The 19118-nt window shown below is 53.9% G+C and overlaps 1 protein-coding gene across 2 annotated transcripts in view; it reads right to left on the minus strand.

The window, feature by feature from the left end:
* Nucleotides 1-19118, minus strand: part of NXN (nucleoredoxin) — a 53348-nt gene that overhangs the window by 1489 nt on the left and 32741 nt on the right. For both annotated transcript variants that reach the window (XM_054209310.1, XM_054209311.1), the window contains exons 2-7: nt 13946-14063; nt 12510-12643; nt 12005-12105; nt 11338-11444; nt 4965-5144; nt 2155-2279 (exon numbers count right to left, since the gene is read on the minus strand). In XM_054209310.1, the coding sequence (XP_054065285.1) occupies nt 2155-2279; nt 4965-5144; nt 11338-11444; nt 12005-12105; nt 12510-12643; nt 13946-14063 (765 nt within the window). The remainder of the gene's footprint in view (nt 1-2154; nt 2280-4964; nt 5145-11337; nt 11445-12004; nt 12106-12509; nt 12644-13945; nt 14064-19118) is intronic.

Below are 19118 nucleotides of genomic sequence, written 5' to 3' on the forward strand. Positions count from 1 at the left end.
CTGGGAAAGGAGCACATGTCAGCATCTGCAGCTCAGGAGCTGGGAACAACTGGATATCGGGACTCGCCCGCCCTCTGCCAGCACAGCCATGGCCTTGCTGCTCACTGGGGCGGATGCCGAAGGGACCTGGAGCAAACTAGAAAATGGGAATGGGACAAAGGCCCGTGCTTTGAGCCAACACCGAAACCCCACCGGCAGGTCCAAGTACAAACGCTGCAGGGCTCCCTCGCAGCGAGCTGCTCACCGGGGAGAGGGCTGCCTTCCTTTTGGCCCGGCACTGGGCAAAGGGGAAAAACCACTCTGTCTCTGCTGGGGATGCGCAATGCAAAAGCTGCTGCCAGGGCGATTCACCTCCCGCTCCTGGCCAGGCCCACTATGTGCGGCATCCGAAACGGGGAGTGTGCCTCCGAGCCCCTTCCCAAGGGCAGTAATAGAAATCCATCAATCCGGTTAGCGGCTGGTGGCTCTGCGGCGCGTGGCCGCGGCCGGCTGGGTAACTCCTGTCGCGCCTCCCCTTCCATTGCAGGGGTTTCTGGCGCAGCCGGACCACGTGGCAGGGAAGGGTGAGCGGGGCTGGGGCACTCGGCAGCCCCCCACCCTTCTCGCCTCCCAGCCCAGGTGTCGCGATGCCTCATCCTTTATCCCATAGCCGCAAAGGAACCAAAAAACGTTTTTAATCAATGCAAAACCAGCCCAGACGGTGCTGGGAGAGGAATGGGAGGTGCCTGCTCCAGCCATGGCTGAGCTGCTTTGTGCATGGGGGCCAGCGGAGACCTGGGGCCAGCGCTCCCGGCTATTGAGGTGACGGATGAATGGGACGTGCTGGACGCTCCCCATTCTTCGGCCCGGCCGCTGCAGGGACGTCGGGAGCTGGATGAATAGCAGCAATGTTTCAGGGAGGAAAACGCTTCACAGGCTCTGGGGGAGGGGGGCAGGTCCTGGACCCTCCCAAACCAGCCTTTCCAACAAGGGGCTTATTCAGGGGCGCGGGGCCGAGCTGGGATGCTCGGAGACCCATTAAGGCGGTGGGAGTGCGAACGCCTGCCTGGAAGGGGCCAAATGGGCTGTGGGAGGTGGTGGTGGGGGATTGCCTAGCAGGGGGGGCCAGGGTGCGGCGGTGGGGACCCGTTTGTGCGCAGGGCGGCTCCAGAGGGCCCTGCTTGCAGCACACTGCGGCTGTGACGTGAGCATGGAAGGATGGAGCAGGCGCACGGACACGCAGCTGCTGCCACCTGCCCAGGCAGCACCTCGGGAGGGGAACCGCAGGTCTTGGGGGGGGCCTGGGAGCTTTTTCAACCCTCACACAAAACCTTTCTCATTTTCAAGCCTGCCACAGGGCAAAGTGTCTGCATGGGGGGAAAGGGAGGCCAGAAGCCCCATTTTCTCATTTCCCTTTTTCTCCAGCAGATCCCCAGCTCCAAGCACTGCAGCCCGCATGCGCCCCCCAACACCATCACAGCCAACAACATCATGGTCAGCTCAGGAAACAGTCCTGATTTCACAGGGGGACAGGCGAGTGACGTGCCCAGCCGAGCCCCGGGGCAGGGCAGAGCGGAGCTGGGCCGGCAGTGGGAGCGCAGCCTCTGCCCACTCCCAGGGGCGGTTTTGTCCGGCATCACCCGCCTGGCACAGAAACGGGCCCGGCCCCTGGGATTAGGGATGCCTCCTGCAGGCACCTCTTAGGGAAGAGGCTGGAGCGCGGGTCCCTGTCCTCCTCCCGGGGTGGGAAGGAAGGCAGCAGCACCTCAGCGAGGAGGGCAGAACCGGCTGGGCTGAAACCCAAACCCCGGCTCTTCTCCCCCTGCCCAGGCACGTTTCCTTCCTGCACAGCCTCAGGGTTCGAGGGGGCAGCTGGCAGCTCCCTCCCACCTCCCCCAGCCCCTCTCTGCCCAGCCCCAGCAGTTCCCTTGCCCGCAGGCTTTTCCACCTCTGAGCAAAAGCAGCTGGGACCCCTTTGCCACAAGTAATATCCAGCAATAAGCACAGGGGACTGAGACAGGACTCAGGGCTGGTTTTGCCCCATGGTCCCTGACTAGCCACTGTAGCCGTGCCTCAGTTTACCCACCTGAACAATGGCGACAGCCGTACCCAACCCAGCTCAGTCCTTGTAGAAAGACACAGCAGAATACAGCCCCATGCCCTCCTCCCGCTTACCTCGCCTGCCACAAAGAAGAGCAACGGTGCCTCCTCCTCTTTGGCTTTGTACTTGGCGATGATTTTTTCAGCTATGGGCTGAATCAGTTGTTTTGCTGCCTCCGACTCTCCATCATCCTCTGAATCTGCAGGGCACAGAGGTGGGGAGACAAAACAAAAGAGGCAAGGCAAAAGGGAGGTTAGGATCAAACAGATGCAAACCGGCCGGGCGCAGGCAGCTCTATCCCACAGCACCACCGCGGAGGAAACCAGAGCCCGGATGCACAGCACAAACTTCAAAGCCACATGGCTCTGTAGCAATTAGGGAGCAGCTGAAACGCGCTTTTCATGTGAGACAGAAACACATAACAGAAGAGCAGCTCCTGCTCCCCAAATACTTCACCGCTCACTCCCCTGGTGCCGCTGCTGAAGCGCAGGGACAAACAGGCACAAAAAAGCCGCTTTGCAGTTTGAGAAGTGTCGGCATGTTTTGAAGACCAAACGAACGCGCTGATCTGAGGCTGCCTGCCACCCCTGCCCGCCACCCACCATCCCTCCGCCTCAGGACGGCTGCTCGACAGCTTTTCTGCTCGAGTCTCCGCAGCAGCAGCACTGTGAAGGCAGCTTTGATTTGACAGAGGTAGAGTAGAAAGAGATGGCAACATCAATCAAACGCCAGCCACCACTGAAGTTCAAATACTGAGCTGGAAAGAGGAAGGACTGCGTCCTTGAGCAGCATCGAGATGAAACGATTTCAATTCGGGGACAACTTTTAGCATTAAAAATAAAAAAAAGTAAGAAGGCAGAAGAGAGGCCCCGTGTCTCCTGGTCACCTGCAGCCCCTGCAGCTCTCGTGGTCTCTGCTGTAACCACCCAACACGACCGGTCCAGCCCTGGGCTGGGACAGGCACTGCCCACACCCAAAACGCTCTCTGCCCTTGCTCTGCACTTCCCTGCTCTCCTCTCTGGCTTCTCCAAGCAAAGCAGGGGATGCCAGAGATGCTGCATTTTGGGGTCTGCCCTGCATGTGCGACAGTGATAAATACGTAGAGTTGTGGCGTACCTGCAGGGATTGATTTTTCTACAAACAAGCGCTGCTGGCGGCACTCCAGGCAGCCCTGCACACTCTGGCTAACCCAGCTCTAAACTCTCCGGGGGCGGATGTAGAGCGGTCAGGATTTATTCGCAACAAGCTCTTGCTAAACCTGCCTTCTCCTGCCACTGCCTTCTTCTGGGGGTGCTGCTGCTCGTGCAGCAAAGGCACCAGTCTGATGGGGGGGTCTCCCAGCAGGACACGGTCCAACGAGGAGCCCCCATCCCCGACACCTGCCTCAGTGCAGCACCAGCTTTTGTCTCAGCCCCAGCACACCGCTGGCACATTTCACCGAGGCCAGGCATCCCCTCAAGCGCCGAGCAAGAGCCCCAGCCGCTGGCCGGAGAGCGCTCTCCTGACGAGCTGTTTGCAACAAGGTGATAGAAAAACTTTGCTCAGAGCAAGATAAAAATAACTCTTTCCAGAGGCCTGCCGCGCCGGCCCCAGTCAATCACGCTCGGCGTGGCCAGCCGGTCCTCCCCGCGCGAGGAGAGTATTTTTGGCTCTGCACTCACGTCCCCTGCTGGGCTATGCTGAATAAATAATCAGGGTCAAAAGGAAATCTGGAAGGGAAGAAAGGAAAGAGCGAGAGCCGTGTTATCAGTGCTGCAGAGAAGGGTGTGCTGCTCACAAAGGGCGTGCGAGGAAGCGGGACACAAACCCTGCCCTGGGCCAGCCCCCTGCACAATCCCGGCAGGCTCGGGCCAAGGGGGGCTTCTTCAGCAAACCCCCACCGAAGCTCTGAGAGGGCTCAAGGGACAGCCACCCTCCCCCAAGAGCACAGGACCCCTCGGCTCAGTCCCTGGGATGCTGTGGACCCCTCTGCTGCACCCCCGCCCCCCCGGGGCTCAGCCTGTAGCACAGCTCATCCCAGCCATAGTCCTTGCCTGATTTAACTGTCTGTTGCTGGCAGGGAAGGGATGAGGAACGAGCCAGCTCTGCTTCAGATGAGCTCTAGGGCTGTTTCCAACCACGGCAGAGCTTCATGTGTGGGTTAGCAGTAGAAGAGGGACAGGGGCTTTGGGGAAAAGCTTGCCCTGTCCTGCAGCCAGCACCCCACAGCGGGAATACCCAAGGACCAACACAGCACAAAAGAGGCTCCTCGTGTCTGTCACAGCCCCGCTCAGCCCAGGGATTCAAGCCCTGAGCTGTGATTTCCAGCACAGAGCTGTAATCCCTCCCAGAGACGCTTCCTCTGCCTTCTCTGGAATGTCACATGTGCATGAAGTCCCTGCTCCAGAAAGGGCTTTCCCATCTCCACCACCACCGGCCATAACAGCGTATTTCTCATACTCCCCAACACCTCATCAGCATTCCTCTCCACAGCCGCCACTAAAGCGCCTTTGATATGACAGCTCCTCTCCACAGCAAATCACTACTCCATCGCATCCCTCAGGTCGCTGGGCTGGAGCTGCAGGAGACCCGCAGGCAGGGGCAGGCTCTGGCAAAGCTGTGAGCGGCGGCTGCCCCTTTCTCTGGTATGGGGCAAGGCTCCAGGTCTGACAGCCCCCTTGAATCCCCTCGAGGGGACTCCATGGGGAACTAGCTCTCCCCATGGAGACACGTGAGCACATAGCCCTGCTCTCGGTGATGGAAACGGGTTGATGTCCCTTCCTATGGACACTGTCACCACTGGAGGCAGGTTCTCAGCCCGGTGGCCAGCTCTAGCTGAGCTGGCAGGTAGCCCAGCCCCCTTCCCGAGCACAGGCTCTGCTTTCAAAGCAGCGATGCTCCATACCTACAAAGAGAACGAGGCAGGGGCCCTCATTCAGCTGCACAGCGTTGGAGTCCGTCAGCTCCAGCACGGGCTTGGGGTGCCAGGGGAACTCGCGGCATTCGATGTCGTTCAGCACCTCCACCCGCCCCTGCCGCGTGATCACATCCCCCTTGGGGTCCAGGACGATGAGCGTCGGGATGCCTGCAACGGAAGAAAAACAGGAGGGATCAGCCAAAACGCGAACCGGCCAGCGACAGGGCGTGGGGAGAAAGGCCTTTTCCTATCGCCTCCGGCTCTGGCAGGAGCCCAGCGAGCATGCTGCCTCTCCGCAGCTCATACATGGAGTGGAAATCGTGGTCCCTGGATCCTGTTTCCATCCCAGCAGAGTGCTGTAATTCAGCAGCCGGAGCAGGAAGCTGGGAGACAGGCTCTGGCATTGCCTGCCCTTTCCCTGCCCAAGCGCAAGCAGGGATCACCACCATCTGGTGCTCCTGGATGCAAACCCCACCGTAGCACACCGGGACCCTCCTTGCAACCTCCCCCTTGCAAAGTGTCAGACAGAGGTGCCTCCTGCGCAGGAGGCAGAGCAGCGCTGCCACGCAGGCACCACCGCCACAGCACCGAGACGTGGCTGCCACTGAAAAAGCCCGGTCCCTGGTTCGCAGGAACACACGCAAACCTTTTTGCAGGGCGGACCGCAGGCAACGGCGGCCAGGAAGCAGGGTGTGTTCCTTCCCAGAAGGAACGCCATATATTTTAGCAGCCACAAAATCCTCCATGAACCCCCACGCCCCTCCAGCACTAAGCGCTAATTGCCCAGCCATTTCTAGAGGACGGGGACGTGTCTAACAAGTCATGAACATTATTACCTGGTTCAGACACTGTTTCACACCACCCGAGCCCAGCAAGCCCGTGGCAGAGCAAGCCCTGGGCCACCCCGGAATATACCCTCAGGAGCCCAGCGGACTGCCATGCCGAGAGGCTGGGATGGACGCGGGTCTGGGTCTGTCGGAGAATGGTTATGTGGGGAAGAGGAGACTCCTTTGCACGCTGGTGCCGGATCGTGGATCTCAAGCACAAAACCAGCTTCTTTTCCCCAGCTGGGGCCTGGAGCTGCTCGTTACTGAGGGCAACACACCTCTGCCAGCCCTGGCACAGCACCGAGCAGGCGCCCTCCTGCCCCCAGGATGGAGGTCCCGGGTTATTCCTTTCTGCAGTTTGGAGTCTTGGGAAAGGGAGGAACACATCCACTTTGCTCATTAGGGGAAAAAAAACCCAAGAAATAAATCAGTTCAGTATGTCCCTCTATACGAAGAGGGACAGTACAGAACTGCCATAACACATCCCTCCCGAGACTAACGAAGCTGTGCAGGAACATCCAGGATCTACTGGATCATGGCACTGGACAGGATGGGGCTTGGGGGACATCTGATGAGATTCTGGCCTTTGGGACACAGCAGCGTTTTGCCTCGAGCTATGGATCTGCAAAGCCCTGTCCTAAAGGAGAAGCCTTTATAAGGGAGGCGAACACACTTGCAACAGAGATTTGGTGCAAGTCACTTATTCACATGTGGCCGGGCTGGCAGTGGGGCAGAGTGGACACCAGCTGGTGACCGTCCCATCTGATAAGACACCGACAAGGCTTTCCGGCCACGGGCGAGTCAATAGGACTGGCTCATGTCGGTGACTCCATCTGGAAAGCACACCATTCCTCTCTCATTAATGAGACAAAGAAACATCCCAAAGGAAGAGGGGCGAGTTTGGGAGCAGGCCCCAGGAGAGGAGTGAAGTGACCAGTGTTAGTGCCAGGCGCTGCTGTCTGCTTCTCATCACCCAGGCTTCCATCCGCTCACCATCCGGCATCTCTTCCTTCTCCCAGCAACAAGCCCCAAACCATAACCGGCAAACCGAGGCAACTCAAATCCTCCTGCCCTCATCCAAAGGTTCATTTTAAGCTCATCTGTTAGAAATACGCTGCAGAGCCATTCTCTGAGCAGGGGGGACCCAGCGTGCTTGCCTCCTGGCAATGAGCTCCCATGTTTGTACAACAGTGGGTTACTCACAAGCCCTCTGAATTCTAGGCATTTCTCTAGGAAATACACGGACGTCTGTCTGTCCCACGCCTGCCTGCAGGTTCGGGCGAGCGGCCACATTCCCCTCATTCCAGCCCGGCAGCGCCGTTCACATTCCTGCCCCTGAGCAGGGGCTGCGAGCACCAGGCTGGTGCAAGAGCAGCAGCACAGGAACGCCCCAATGGCTGGCCTTGCAAATCCTAAGGGCATGCCAAGAAAACCATTTTGTATCACAAAAAGGCTTATTCATTACCTGCTGGTATTCAAAATAGCTCTAGGGCAGGGATGGGTTAAACGGGCTGGAAGGAATTGGGAAATCTCACTCTGGCCCTACCCTGCAAGGCACAAACTACTACTGAAGCCAGGAGAAGCGCACAGGGATCAGCATCCCAAATGATTCGGATCTTTATCCATTTATGATTCCCAACCGTGTCCCAAATGGCTGCTTTTCCATCCTCTCCAGACCTGTATTACACATGAAGGACAGGCTAGAAATGTGGGTTCAGCTCGGTACCCCGCCAGTCAGCCTGAACAACGCAGCATGCCAAGGCAGAGATTTCAAACGAGCTTTGCTGATCTGGGAATATTAAGGGCCCAATTTAGTCACAGATCGTTGTGTGATCCCACAACTATCCGGGATTTCATCCACTATTCAAAGCATTTCGACTCTACCCAATTTGCGTGTGCGGAGACACACCCCAAAGCACCCAGCCACTAACACCTCCAACTGCAAATACAAAACTGACTCAGAAAACAAAGAGTCTTTAAGATAATTCATCCCGGGTTTAGCATGCTTGGAAAATAGAAGCAACACATCAGAAAACGTGGGGCTGGGTTTCCAGTCTGTTAGGAAGTGCATGACATGCGCTGGGTCAATCCCCGTGCCTTTTACCCAGCATCAGAGGTTTCTCACCAGCCATGAAGCTCTGGTTTCCTTTCCGGACCTGCCTGGTGAGGGCTGAGGCTGCCGCGACCCATCTGCTCCCGGTCCCGAGCATCGCTGCCCTGTCTCCCCACCCCCTTCCTGCGCACCCCTGGCCGGGTCCCTGGAGCGAGGACACAGCCTTACCAGGCTCATGGTGGCATCCCATAGGATCACCTTGTCTTCCCAGGTGAACCCTGTTACTGCTCCCCTGGCAAACACGTCCTCTTTGCACGGGACACAGACCAGCAGGACCAGGGGAACCGTCCTTAACCTTATTCACACCCACTAACCCCGATATTTCCCCCTCCCAGTCCCTCCCTCCCTACTCATCCCAGCCACTATTTGTTATTTTAGTGCCTTTTGGGGGCTTTGGTAATTGCCATGAGTCATAACACCAGAATTTACTTATCAAGAAGAATCACAGATCAGACACTCTGCAATGAATATTGTATAAGCTTGGATAAGAATTAGCATAGACGGGCTCAGTTTGATTTTATGCATTAGAAAATGGATTCAGTCCCCACGGGGCCAGCTTTTTATGAAAACACAGGGGCCAAATGATTTGCTACCGAACCTGACAATACATTTACTTACTTATATATTAGAACACATACCAGACGCAGAAATCTCACCTGCATTAAGTCTGCTGGGTGAGTAATCAAAATTGCCATGAAGCAAACACTCAGAATACACAAACCACAGGACAGGTGGTGGGGTTTATTGCTGCTTTTTCACCTTTTCAGAAGAAAGTTCCAGAAATCTGGTACGAGAAACCTCCCATGACAGTGACTCCCAGGCTGCTCCCACCAGCCAGGCTGCAAGAGCGACCTGTGGGTGTCTGCGCTAAAGCATGGGGCAGGGGCGAACAACAGTTTTTGGAAGCTCCCCCAAGGGGCTGCAAATCTCGAAGAGACGCCACGGAGGGAATATTCAGGAACCTAAAGTCTCTCGTAAGATGCACAACAACAGGGGGCAATTCTCATCTGAGCATAACATTTATCACCCCTCCCCATCCCATAGCTAACGTGAGAGGATTTTAGGGAAGGCCAGACCGCGCAGACCAGGAGCTGCACACACAATGGAGAATTATTTCTAAGCAGCCAGGACACAAGGCACGACTCTCTCCCAGGATAGTGCTGCACCCAGAAGCAATTTAATATAGGTGGGTACGGTACAGCCCACTGACTGCGCATGGGTTATGAATAGAGACATTCAAGTAAACCCAAATAAAGGCCAATAACTCAACTTATATTTTACACTGAGTTTTTGAATGCTGTAGGGGCCAACACAGGACTAAAACAACAGGAGATCTGACTCTCTTGCTGCTTCCTACTACTCAGGGAACTTAGAGTGGCTGGGGAAGACAAGCTCTTCTGTTGTTTCAGCTCCCAGCCTTACAAAAACCAGTGGAAAAACCACCCCACGTGCATGCCGTGCTCACAACCAGGATGGCAACCTGGACACTGAATGGGCTACAAGCTCTCGCTGGTGCATAGGGTGCAGCTCCAAGGGGGGGCTTCGAAGAGGCTTGGCAGCCTCAGAGCCACGCAGCTGGGAAAAGGCAGGTCAGATTGCCTGGATCAAATTTTTCATTTAGGTGGAATAACCACCAGTGGTGATGAGCTGAGCTCTGTTGGCAGAAAGCTTTTGCTACAGCTGGTGGGGCAAGCTGCTGCAGAAGCCTGACTGCCAACGGACGGGCAATCCCAATGCTGTCAGGGAGGATCCCGCGTCGCTGCCTGTGCAGCGGTCAAGGACAATCCGGAGTCCGTGGGGACCAGCACAAGGGTTTCCCTCCAGCCCTCTCCCTTGTCTCCCAGCACCCTCCCTGCAGCACCCTGCTCTACCCAGGGCCATGGTGAGTAAACAGAGCCCAGCCCAGCCTTGCAAAGCCTGCGCAGTGCCCGCGCGGGAAGAGAGGTGGAATGCTTACCATGCAGGGTGCAAACTACCCTGTCTCCACATTTCAATGCGACTTCGCAGGATCACAGTTCATCCTCACGGAAAGGTTCCCACTTTACAGGAAGACCAGAAGCAGAAGGGTCTGCACTCAAACATGCCCAAATCCCAGGCTCAGCATCCCTGGGCGGGCAGCTGAAATGCAGGGGTAATATGGGAGCTTCCCTGGCAGAGGAAGGGATCAGGGTGCAGGGGAACAGCAAATATTTACATTTTCAGATCAGCACACAATGAAAAGAGATATTTAAGGAACCAGCGGCTGGAGTTAGAGGGAAAGCTGTTGTCACTGTTTCCTTGGCTACAGCATGCCTGGTGCTCAAGTATCCATGTCTGGACACCTTATTTACAGAAAGTCCCAGTGAAACTGGCAGCCATCCTGCAGTGCTCAGCTGAAACTGGCACTGGAGAGGTTTGTGAGCGGGCTGGGGAAAAGACGGATGAATTTGGAAAGGTCTTGCCTCATGGGAAGGTAATTAAGCAGCAAACTGATGGCTATTTAAAGCAGGTGAATCTTTATTCTTGGTTTAAGGTCCGGGAACAGAGCTGAGTGACAACACCTGAGGTCACCCCAGAAGGCGTGTTTGGAGAGGACCCCAGGGAGGGATTATTTCTCCTGTCCCTCTCCCCAGGCCCTTGACCACCTTCAGCAACACTCCTCCTCCCCTGCAGACTGCATTAACCCTCTGCCAGCCTGTGCCCACCCCACTGATGCCGCATGGAAATGGCTAAGAAACAGGCATGTTGCAGCAAGACCCTTTAGCCACAGGGAGAAACTCTATGTACGCGCAGAAGACCTCCTTGCGAGCTATTCACCTTGTACGTCCCTATGCTGAAGTTTGTCCCCTGCAGGAACAAGGTGCCAGTCCCCAGGAGGGCTGCTGTGAGCTTTTATCGTCTTCGGGACGCTTTGAAGCCACCCAGACAGACAGAGCCTCTCCCCTGCCCCTCCGAGCAGCCGGGGCTGCTGGAATTCTGGCACTGGCACGTACAGTAAAGGCGAAGCCATGGTTTACATCAAACATGCACTCTTCTGTAATTCATGTCACTAACATAAACCAGATGCCATCTTCCTCAGTCTCCGCAGAGAATGATGGCCTGCCTTTGCGTTACATAAAACAGCAAGAAAATGAAATTTAAACCTTCAAGAAAAAGCAAAATAAATAAATCCGTAATTAGGCAAAAAACATCCAAGCCAAAAACAGCTTCCAAGTTTCCAGGAAGAATTAGGTTGTTTATGGAAGTCCTGTTTCAACTAACAGCCTGCCTGGCAGGTGGTAGGAATGTGAGTTTGTGGAGAGCAGAAACATGAAGCGGCTCTGCCTGGGGCACTATGCTTTGCTTTGCCATTTTCTTGTTTTAGTTAAACAAGAGGAGACATTACAAATATTCAACAAAAGGAGCAGAAAGGAGAGCTGTGCATCAGTGCGGCCTTTCCTACCTTGTATGCCATAGAGTCGATTCAGGCGCGACCGTCTGGCCTCGTCGGCGTACGGCACAGCTACCCAGGGCATCTCGCTGAAATACTGCTTGAAGGAGTCCTCTGACCTGCGCAAGGGGAACAGGGTATGGGATCCAGGGTGCAGCTCCTCCGCCTGCAAGCCTCTTTCCTCTGCTCCTCATTACAAACCTGGCCTGCGAAGCCCTTTGTCCCTTCCATCAAAGCCCACCAGCAAGGGCTGCTGGCAGACACAACCCGGGGAGAGCGAGACCAGATATAAATCCCCCAGTCTCTCAGGAAGGGGCCCATGGTGCGTTTTTTTCCCCATAAAATATTTCAAATTCTCTAGTGCATCTGAATGTCAGCCCATGGTGACAGCAGCAGCAGCTCAAGCATCCTTCAGACCTCAGACCCATGAGCCACAAAGCAAAATACAGAGCTGCTCCACAGACGGAGCCAGCTCTCAGCCCCCCGCTGCCCTTGCTGACCCCACTTTGCACTTCGCTGCTGGGCAGAGGGCAAAGGACTCGGGCAGCCTTTCTGATGCCAGCTCCAACCTGCTCTATCCCAAATCCAATTTCCTCCTCCAATCAAATCGGCAACGCTCACAGCCTCCCAGCCTGGGGGCAGCCAGCTCTGCCTGCACAGGCTGCTAGCGCTTCCTTACCTGTCTGCACTAACGAAGAGGATCTCAAACTTCTGGCCCGCCTCCTTGATTTTCCGGTAGGACTCCACCAGGACCCTTGTGAGGCTTCGGCACGGCGGGCACTGCAAAACACAAGACAGGCATAAGGACATTGTCTCCTCCCCAGGGCCAGACCCACACCCAGCAGATCCAGATGACCTAGTGGCCACAAAAAGATAGACGTGACCTCATCTCCACTAGAGTGCTGGGCAGCAGCCCTCAACGTGGCTGAGGTTTATGGCCTGTAAGTTGCCAACAAAACCTCTTCCATTTTTAAAATCTGACCACTCTTCCCCTTCTGAAGGGGCAGCTGAGGATGACAGGCCACTGCAATGCTGTGGCTTATTCCAGAATGGCCAGAGCGTCTTCACTGGTTCAACACCAGCCAGCCAGCGGTCCACATAGCTCTGCAGCAAGAGCTGCAATGGCATCCCCAGAGCATCTCCCAGCCTTGCCCGAATTGCTCTGCAAAGCACCTACTACTCACCCAGTGCGCGGAGAAATAGACGCCAACGTGCGAGCCCTCCAGGGCGGTGCTGTCTAGCGTCTGGCCGTTGTTCCTTAGCAGAGGCCCAGCAACAACTTCACTGAAGGGTTTTGGCCCCCAGGGGAACTCCAGACCTGGACAGGGATTGGGATGAGGGTGGAAAGAAGACACAAAACTTCAAGATGCTCATGCAGCATTTACAGATTCAAGACATTCCACCAAAAAAACCATCCCACCTTCTGAAAAGATACGAGGGAGCCAGGAAAGCCAAGCTGTGCACCAGAACCAGGGCCACCTCTTTCTCGCAGGTGGGCTGCACCCTCACTCGAGTCGCAGCACCTCTGGCTTGACAAAGCCTGCTGGGATTTTGTGCCCAGTGAGGCCTCTTTTCCTTATCTATAGCGTTTGTTTTAACAACAGAGGGCAAGGTGGTACGTGCTCAGGAATGCAATCAGACTATCATCTGCCTTATACTGATACTAACCATATATTTTCTATATACATACACATACTTATTTATTTATAAAACCTTATATATGTGTAAATGTTGGTTTACATATATATATATATAAAAAATACTATATATAAACTAAACTTAGACTAACCCTCTGCACCCCAAAGCAAGCATGTGTGCGTACACACAAACACACGCTCTGAATCATCTGCTGCCAGCTCCCAGAGCAATCAATCCACGTACTGAGCCAGCGAGGAGGAAACATCACAGATGGCTCAGGTCACAACGTCTACTTGCTGCACAGTTCCTGCCACCTGAATTAAAGACTCAGTCACCGTGCTCTGTATCTACTGCATGAAGAAACGAACGGTCGGTAACGCGCGTGCATGGACAGCCTAGCAATTGGATGATGGGTCTGAAGAATCTACGAGGAAGGAACACATTTTGCTTGTTTTGGTTTTTTTGCAAATTAGAAGAAGATGGATTTAACATCAACTCCCAGTACAGTAAACCTCAGAAGCGGAGAACAGTAGCATTTTTCTGTTGCATTTGTAAATAATAGGGAATTCATTTATCCTAAGAGAGCGTGATGTCAGTGATAAAGTCCCACTCCGTATTTTGGAAGGATTCTGCTCCCAAGGTATGGTCAGTCTGGGCCCTTGGTCTGTGTGCCTCCATCAGGGAAAAATCCAAATGCAATGTTTCAGTTAGTCTAACTTTTTCCTCATTAGCACTTCAGACAAAAATCCTGGAGGGGAAATCTTTGTTCTTTTCAACAAGTAAAACCAAAACACAAGATCTGGCAGGAACGATGCAGAAAATTTTATGCTGAAAATAATACAGTGCCTTGATTAGTTAAGTATGACAACAGTTGTTTGTTTCCTTTTTTTTTTTTCCCCCTCCAAGGCAATTAAAAATGAACTGAAATGAAAAGGCAGCCGTGTGCCCGTGTTTCTATGGCACACAGGACTCCAGGTCTCACCTTCTGGGTCATCTCGGATTACCAGGAGGCCGTTCCTGCAAACCACCTTCCCAGTGGAGGCATCGATAAATATCAGGGAAGGAATGTTGGAGACTCTGTACTTGTTCCACAGCTTCAGCTGCAAAAGAGATTGGGAGGGGAGAGGAGAAAGGTAAACTTATCAGTGTGAAGAGGCAGATCTTTTCACACCAGAGGTCAGGGCTAAGCACAGAAAGAGAGCTGGTACTACAGTAATGCGTATGAAGGCATGTCAGGGCATCTCTCCAGAGCGGCTGGACCGACCTGGACCTCCAGCGCCCACAGAGACACAATGTGCCAACACCATCCCCTGGGTACCGTGGGCGAGACCAGCGTTTGTCTCATGCCTGTTGCAGGCTTGCCCGCGAGCGCAGGTAAAGCTTCTCCTCCTCCTGCGTTTGCCTCTTTGCAAGTAAAATGTGGGTAATATTTACCATACTTTGAGGTCTTTGTTTAGAAGACATGGTAAGCACAAATACTTTTAATGCCACTGCTCTGAAGCAATTTGTAATACTTCCCTGGCTGCTTCCTCCCCTCCCATTTCAGTGTTCATTAAACAAACCAGCAAGCCCTGCCAAGACACAGCCACGCTGAAAACAAGGCCAACACACAGAAACACAATTCCTCTGCGAATGGGGCTTCCCGGGTTTGTTCCCAGGAGCTGATTAATGGGTTTGACATCAGCCTGGTGGCCGCGTAGCCCAGCTCATCTATCCCGCACTGCCAGCCTCGCAGAGGTCCCCGCCGGCTATGGGCAGAAGCCATGCAGGCTGCAATGGCCACATTTTGGGTGTCCTGGTCTAGGTGTTGCTGTCTGATGGTCTTCGCATTTTGCAGCGAGCTCAGCTCCACACAGCACCAGTGACAGAGTGTTCTGGGTGTCACACAGCCCTGGGATGACATTTCTCAGCATACGCTTCTGCCACAGGGTAATTTTGAGCTTAACCCAAGCTCACAGGGACGGGGAGGAATGAGACGACGACAGCGGCTGACACAGCCATAGCCAGCCTACACCTGCAGGCTGGAGGAGCCGGTCTCCCCGCCCTGCACCAAGGAGCTGCTGCAATCCCTGCATTTACTTACGTTTTACATTTCTCCAAGCATTTCAACCTAAACAGCCCAGCGGTGAATTATCAAACTCTTAAACAAAAGCCAAACTATAGCCGAGAGCCAGAGGGGAAGGAAATGAATCACCGCCTTTCCCCTAACGTCAAGCACCGCTCTGCGAAGCCTCTTGGGCTCCGGGTGTTTACAACTTGCTTGGGTTTGGAGAATAAAACCCAGCCAAGGGAGAAGGACAGGAGGGGACCACTGAGAATCCCACCCAGCGCCAACATGAGGATTTAAGCACAAGACACAGAGAAACCCTCACGCGACATGCTGCTGCTTCCACCAGTAGCTGACGTTGAAACTGGACCCACGTGCTTTCCCAGAGAAAGGCCACATCCCTGATTTCCGAATAGAGACAACCCCATTTCCCAAGATGGGAATGATCTGAGGAACCAGGCAAATGAGGGCAGGACTGGGATGCAACGTGCAGACAGAGCAAACCGCATCCCTTGGTTTGCTCACCAGAGATTGCACTGAGGGGAAAATCACATCCACATTCAGGTTTTAATGGCACTGTATTAAATACTCCCTCCAACACCGTTTTATAAAAGATATACCTGGATGAGTGATACGAGCCAGCCTGCTTGCAAAGGGGGTGTTAGCAAAACTCTCTTGGGTCTGAAGGAAAGTGTTAATACTGCTCTAGGAAGACTATTAACCTCCATCTGCTAGGACACAGAGAAAGGCAACACTCTGTGTCCTGCCCACCAGCCTTCGATTTCCAATAGACATATTTCTTGGGACGAGATGACTTATTCACAATGCCGATTCACAGACCAAATGGCCTTGGGCATGAAAAAGAGGGGGAAAAAAAAATAAATCATACTAAATGCAAACCAGCCCCCTCACAATGAGTGCCTTCAAACCACCGAAGGTAAAATCCACTTCTGTGAAGTTTAAAGGGTAGGGAAAAGCTCTTTATAAGGATCACAGGCATTTAAAAGGGTGTTGCAAACAATGAGGAAATTACAACTAGCAATTGGATCGTTCTCTTTAAATAGCTGCTTACATTTCACTTCATTTTGCGAAGTCCTTTGTATACAGCCAGCAGCTCCCCTGGGGCACCACGGCGGGTCCCAGCAGTTTTGCTTGGCTGGGGAAGCGGCAGGGTCTGTGCTTCAGAGCCAAGAGGCTGCATGGACTGGCCGTGCTCAGAAGGACAGGGCTGGGACGCCCCAGATAAGGGGATAAGACCAAGCCAAACCCGCTCTCGCTGGAAGCACTGGCAGCCTACAGGGTCCAACAGACCTGTCAGCTCTCGCCAACAACTGGCCCTGGGTATTCTCAGGACACGCAAGCCATCGAGCCCCACAGGGCTCAAACTGCCTTTGCTGAGACTAGTCTTGGCTGCCCAGACATCTACGGTACAGGTAATCCACAATCCAGATGTTCTGTCCCCATGAAATGGAGAGTTGCCACTTCTAACTCGTCATTGAGGGTCCACAGGAGAATGCCTCAAGCAAACTTGAAGCTACTTGTGTGCTGAAAGGGTCAAAAAGCATCAAAAAAGGTCGACAGGACATCTGCTGCTGCTGCTGGAGGAGTACGTTCATCACTGTGCTCTGAGATTTGAACCCAATGAACATGATGTCACGCTCTTGGGTGAACGAGAAAAAACAACCAAAACAGCCAGGTTTTACCTCGCGCCTTTGCAAAAGCTGCAAGCACCACACAGCTCCCAGCCACCACCACCCAGCCAGCCCCGGGTCACCCCACACCTTCCAGAGCTTCACGCGTGCTCAGCAGTGCTTACTACGCGCAACCCGGGTTATCACTGAAACCCATCACACAACAGCAATGAACAAACACAAAAATTGTACGTAGGATGACTGGAACTGGGTTGCCATTTTAAGGCTTGAATATAAAAGGCTTGAATTGCAAATTAGTGGTCTCGACACACTAACCATATAAATTTTGCTGTCTGTATCGGGAAGTACATGAATGTGCTGTTTGAAGTGGGAGCAGTTTGGTTTCGTGATCCTCCTGTGCGCTAGGAAAGCTGACGGGGAATGAGAAACGCGTGCGCTGCAGGACAAGTGCCAGGATCTACCACCATTCCCATCGCCCAGGCCCTCTTCAGCCAGACTCTGCTTTCCAAAGCCAGTCAGACACTTCTGTCCCGGTTTCCTGAAGGAAGCCTGATGGCTCCTTTTACTGCAGGTCTGACGTGAAAGAGCAGAACCTTGAGAGGAGATTAGGACTGGCTCATTTTAACTGGGCTTTTTGGATAGATAGCTCATCTATGGGATTCCCACAGCACTATTTTGCAGCTGAATTGCAGCTTTGAGCAAAGACATCCCATCTCCACCTAAAGCCTCTGAACACCAGGATGATCTAATCTGTCTTGTACCAAACTATTGCACCGGTTAGTTTTTCTCAGGGTAAAACGCTGAGGGTCTGCAAAGGAGACAAGGTCCTCCTCGGTCCCGCTCGGCGTACGCCCGCTGGTTGTGGTCCAGGCGGGAAGGGGAGCCCAGGAGAAAAAAGGCATCCCTTGTACGAGTACCTGCACAACCGTGCACCCCGCAACAGATCCTGTGTCGGGCTCGGCGTGGCATGCGGAAAGCAAATTATGACTTGCTCTGAAACCGCAGGATGATGGGATGATAGCTCAGGCAGCAGGGCAGAGTGCTGCCTCAGCAACTTTTAAAAGCTGTTTTTCCTGCCGTGAAGAGGATGACATAGAAATAACATACTCCACACTCCGAGGATTTGATCATCCATTTAAAGAGGGGATCTCTGCTCCGCTTCCCAACAGCTGTTGCAAATCTGTGGGATCAAGCCAAAGCTAACACAGATGTGGAAATAATCTACGGACTATTCAGCCCGAAAGCAGCTGATCCTCTCGGAGCGCCCTTCACTCCTGGTTCGGGCTGCATGCCTGCTAAACTCAATACTCACTCCAGAACGGCCGCTGGAGCAGGAGCGAGGAAATACACCCCCTCGCAAGACGCCGTACAGGATTGATCAGCTTTACAGAAAGCTCTCTGGCTCCTGTGCAGGTGGTGAAGTACAGCAGTCCAGTGGAAAAACCAGACTCACCAGATTCCTACAGTAACCTTATCCCTACACAAAGCATCACCACAAAGTCCTGGAGGACCTGGAAACCGCAGCCCTTGGCTCCCTCTGCAACTCCATCCACGACCGGCCGCAAGAGGCTTTAAAACGATCGCTTATTATTTGAGGTCTGAGGCGATCCCAAGACGTCAGGCCACGCAGCAGCACACAGCATCGGCCGCAAAGCTGCTCTCCGCGCCGGCTGCTGGCTCGGTTATTTCCCCCACCCTGGTGACTGGGAAATGCCTGGCCGAAAGGCACGTTTGGAGAGAAGTTTGCAGACAGCCGCAGTAATTTTTCCAGATAAAGGTGTCAGACAAGAGGTCTCCCCAGCAGCCCACGTCTGTTTCTGCGCAGGGCTGGCATCCGTCCGGGGCGGATGAAATCCCCTCCTGCTCTGCGCGTACTGGTGGGGAAGGGATCCCCGGCTCCCAACAGCTGCCGGACTCTATTTTTGGTTGTGCTGATTGATTTATCAGCCCTTGGTCGCATTCACTTACTAACATAAATCCTGAGCTGCAGTGGTTAACGCTGGCAAAGATAAAGCACAACTACTTGCAGTGAAATGAGCCCTGGCCAGTGGGAAAGTGGTCCTCCAGCCCTCGCTGGGGGCTGCGTTTTTCTGCAGTTGTGTGAACCTGGACCGTAAAAGTTACCGTGCATCCATCCATCCATCCATCCATAGGATATGGAGACGCGGTGGTTTGGGAGGCACCTGCCCATACCAGCAGCAGGGCAGACACTGCCTCTGCTCATCCATGCTTCCACCCTGACCAGTGCCAGCCAGATAAAGCTCATTTAAGAACACAAAAGCGATCCCTCAGCAATTATGAGCACGTTCCCAATGTGGATGGTTGCTGTTTTCTGCTAAGATGAAACGCAAAGCCACTTTTCTTCTAAAAATCCAGCCTTGGAGGGAACACCCCCAGGGTCTGGGCAATTCCTCCGGTGAGGCATTGGAAAGACCCCGCTTTCCAGCAGCCCCATG

The sequence above is a fragment of the Rissa tridactyla genome, chromosome 7 (assembly GCF_028500815.1).
Source record: "Rissa tridactyla isolate bRisTri1 chromosome 7, bRisTri1.patW.cur.20221130, whole genome shotgun sequence".
Lineage (NCBI taxonomy): Eukaryota > Metazoa > Chordata > Aves > Charadriiformes > Laridae > Rissa > Rissa tridactyla.